The sequence below is a fragment of the Empidonax traillii genome, unplaced genomic scaffold (assembly GCF_003031625.1).
Source record: "Empidonax traillii isolate 1590-97213 ecotype Southwest subspecies unplaced genomic scaffold, ASM303162v1 scaffold3686:size11531, whole genome shotgun sequence".
Classification (NCBI taxonomy): Eukaryota; Metazoa; Chordata; class Aves; order Passeriformes; family Tyrannidae; genus Empidonax; species Empidonax traillii.
The window spans coordinates 7,868-9,709 of NW_020958879.1; the positions used below are offsets into that span (position 1 = coordinate 7,868).

Genomic DNA, 1,842 nt, shown 5'->3' on the forward strand with positions numbered 1-1,842 from the left:
GCGCAGGAAGGCAGCGGGGAGGAAAAGGGCCGGAGATGCCCCCGGAGGAGGGGCTGCAAAGCCAGCCCAGGGAGCTGTGAGGAGGAAAGAGCCGTCCTGTGCCGGGAAGGCGGCCGGAGCTTGAGCCGGAGCTCCGAGCTGGTGGTCCCTGAGCAGCCTCCCAGCAGGGAGAAGCCCTTCAGGTGCTTGAAATGTGGGAAGAGATTCAGGAAGAGCAACAACCTCCTCACCCACCAGCACATCCACACTGGGGAACGGCCCTACACATGTAGGGAATGTGGGAAGAGCTTCGGGGACAACTCCACCCTCCACAAGCACCTGCGCATCCATACTGGGGAACGGCCCTACACATGTAGGGAATGTGCGAAGAGCTTCAGCCAGAGCTCCAGCCTCCACATCCACCAGCGCATACACACTGGGGAACGGCCATACAGGTGTAGGAAATGTGGGAAGAGCTTCAGTGTGAACTCCTCCCTGATCAAACACCAGCGTTTCCACACTGGGGAACGGCCCTACAAGTGCTTGGAATGTGGAAAGAGGTTTCAGCGCAGCTCACATCTCCTCGTCCATGAGCGGATTCACACAGATGAGAGGCCCTTCCGCTGCACCGACTGCGGGAAGGGCTTCAAACACAACTCCACCCTTGTCACCCACCGGCGCATCCACACCGGGGAGAGGCCCTACAAGTGTGGGGAGTGTGGGAAGAGCTTCTCCCAAAGCTCTGCCTTGACCAAACACCAACAGACCCACCAGTAATGGAAGCCCCTCGAGTGCCCCGACTGCGGGAAGAGCTTCGGCCGCTGCTCCTACCCCGAATGACCCCCCTGATGGTGAGGCAACCCCTGGAGTCCAGTGACTGTCAGTCCATCCCTTTCCACCAGAAAGGGCCAGTCCCCTTTCTGAGGGGCAGGTTGTGCCAACCGAACCCTTCTTGGGGGGTGTGTGGAGATTCCTGTCTTGGCTGGGACCCCCCAAGGTCAGTGCTGGAGGTTGAGAGCAGAGATCTCCCCCTGATCGTTGGTCTGGGGGAGTTCCATCCATCCATCTCTAATGAATAATTCTTGCTTTGGTGCCAGCTTGAGTAGAATTACTTCAACAATTGCTTTAGTGTAGAGCACTGTCCTATCTTATGCTGTACTGCTGGTAGTTTTAGTGTTTCTATTGTGCAGTAAATAATTCTGATGAAGATCTGTTGTCTAGTAATTTGTAACCCTAAATAATTCATATCTCTCAGTAGATCTGATTTACCATCATTAAAATCTTGGGCACAAAAGTGGTTCAATCCCACCTCTGTAATTCCTCTAAACTGAACCTGTTGGCATAACCCAAGGCTGAGATTGGATCCTGCAGCCCCTAGCACCACACAGTAAGTTGGGAGCTCAGAGGGGCCACCCCCCTTTTGTAAATATCCCTGTGCCCAAAGACCCCCATGGGACTTTCAGACTTGCCAGTCCACTCCCCTTTTCCACTCTTCTCCCTGTTCCTCCCACTTTTCCATAGTCCCCTGCTACAATCTGCTTAAATATTGCAGAAATAACTTCAGATTCCAATATTCCCTTATGCAAAACTAAAACTCACACAAGTTATCTGTTGATACCAAAAATTGATTTTTATTAATTGCTAAGAGATACAAAGAGAATGAGGAAAAAATAAGAAAAAGTTGGAAACTGCTGGGATTATTTCTACATGCAGAGAAAAGATACCACTGAAAACTTTCTTCTCCCACTGAGCTGGTCTGTGTGTGGGGGAAGAGAAGCAGTTTCTGCCTTTCTTTTCTCTGTCCCTGCAGCTTTTGGATGTTGTCTCTGTAGCTGCAGGGGCTCTGACAGTGAAACCCCTCAA

General features: G+C 51.9%; 1 protein-coding gene across 1 annotated transcript in view; it reads left to right on the plus strand.

Moving 5' to 3' along the window:
• LOC114072662 (gastrula zinc finger protein XlCGF49.1-like) overlaps nucleotides 1–807 on the plus strand; it is a 1,444-nt gene extending 637 nt beyond the window's left edge. The window contains exon 2 of the mRNA XM_027910535.1: nucleotides 7–807. Coding sequence (XP_027766336.1) covers nucleotides 7–756 — 750 coding nt within the window. The 3' untranslated portion in view covers nucleotides 757–807. The remainder of the gene's footprint in view (nucleotides 1–6) is intronic.
• The last annotated feature ends 1,035 nt before the right edge of the window (nucleotides 808–1,842 follow it).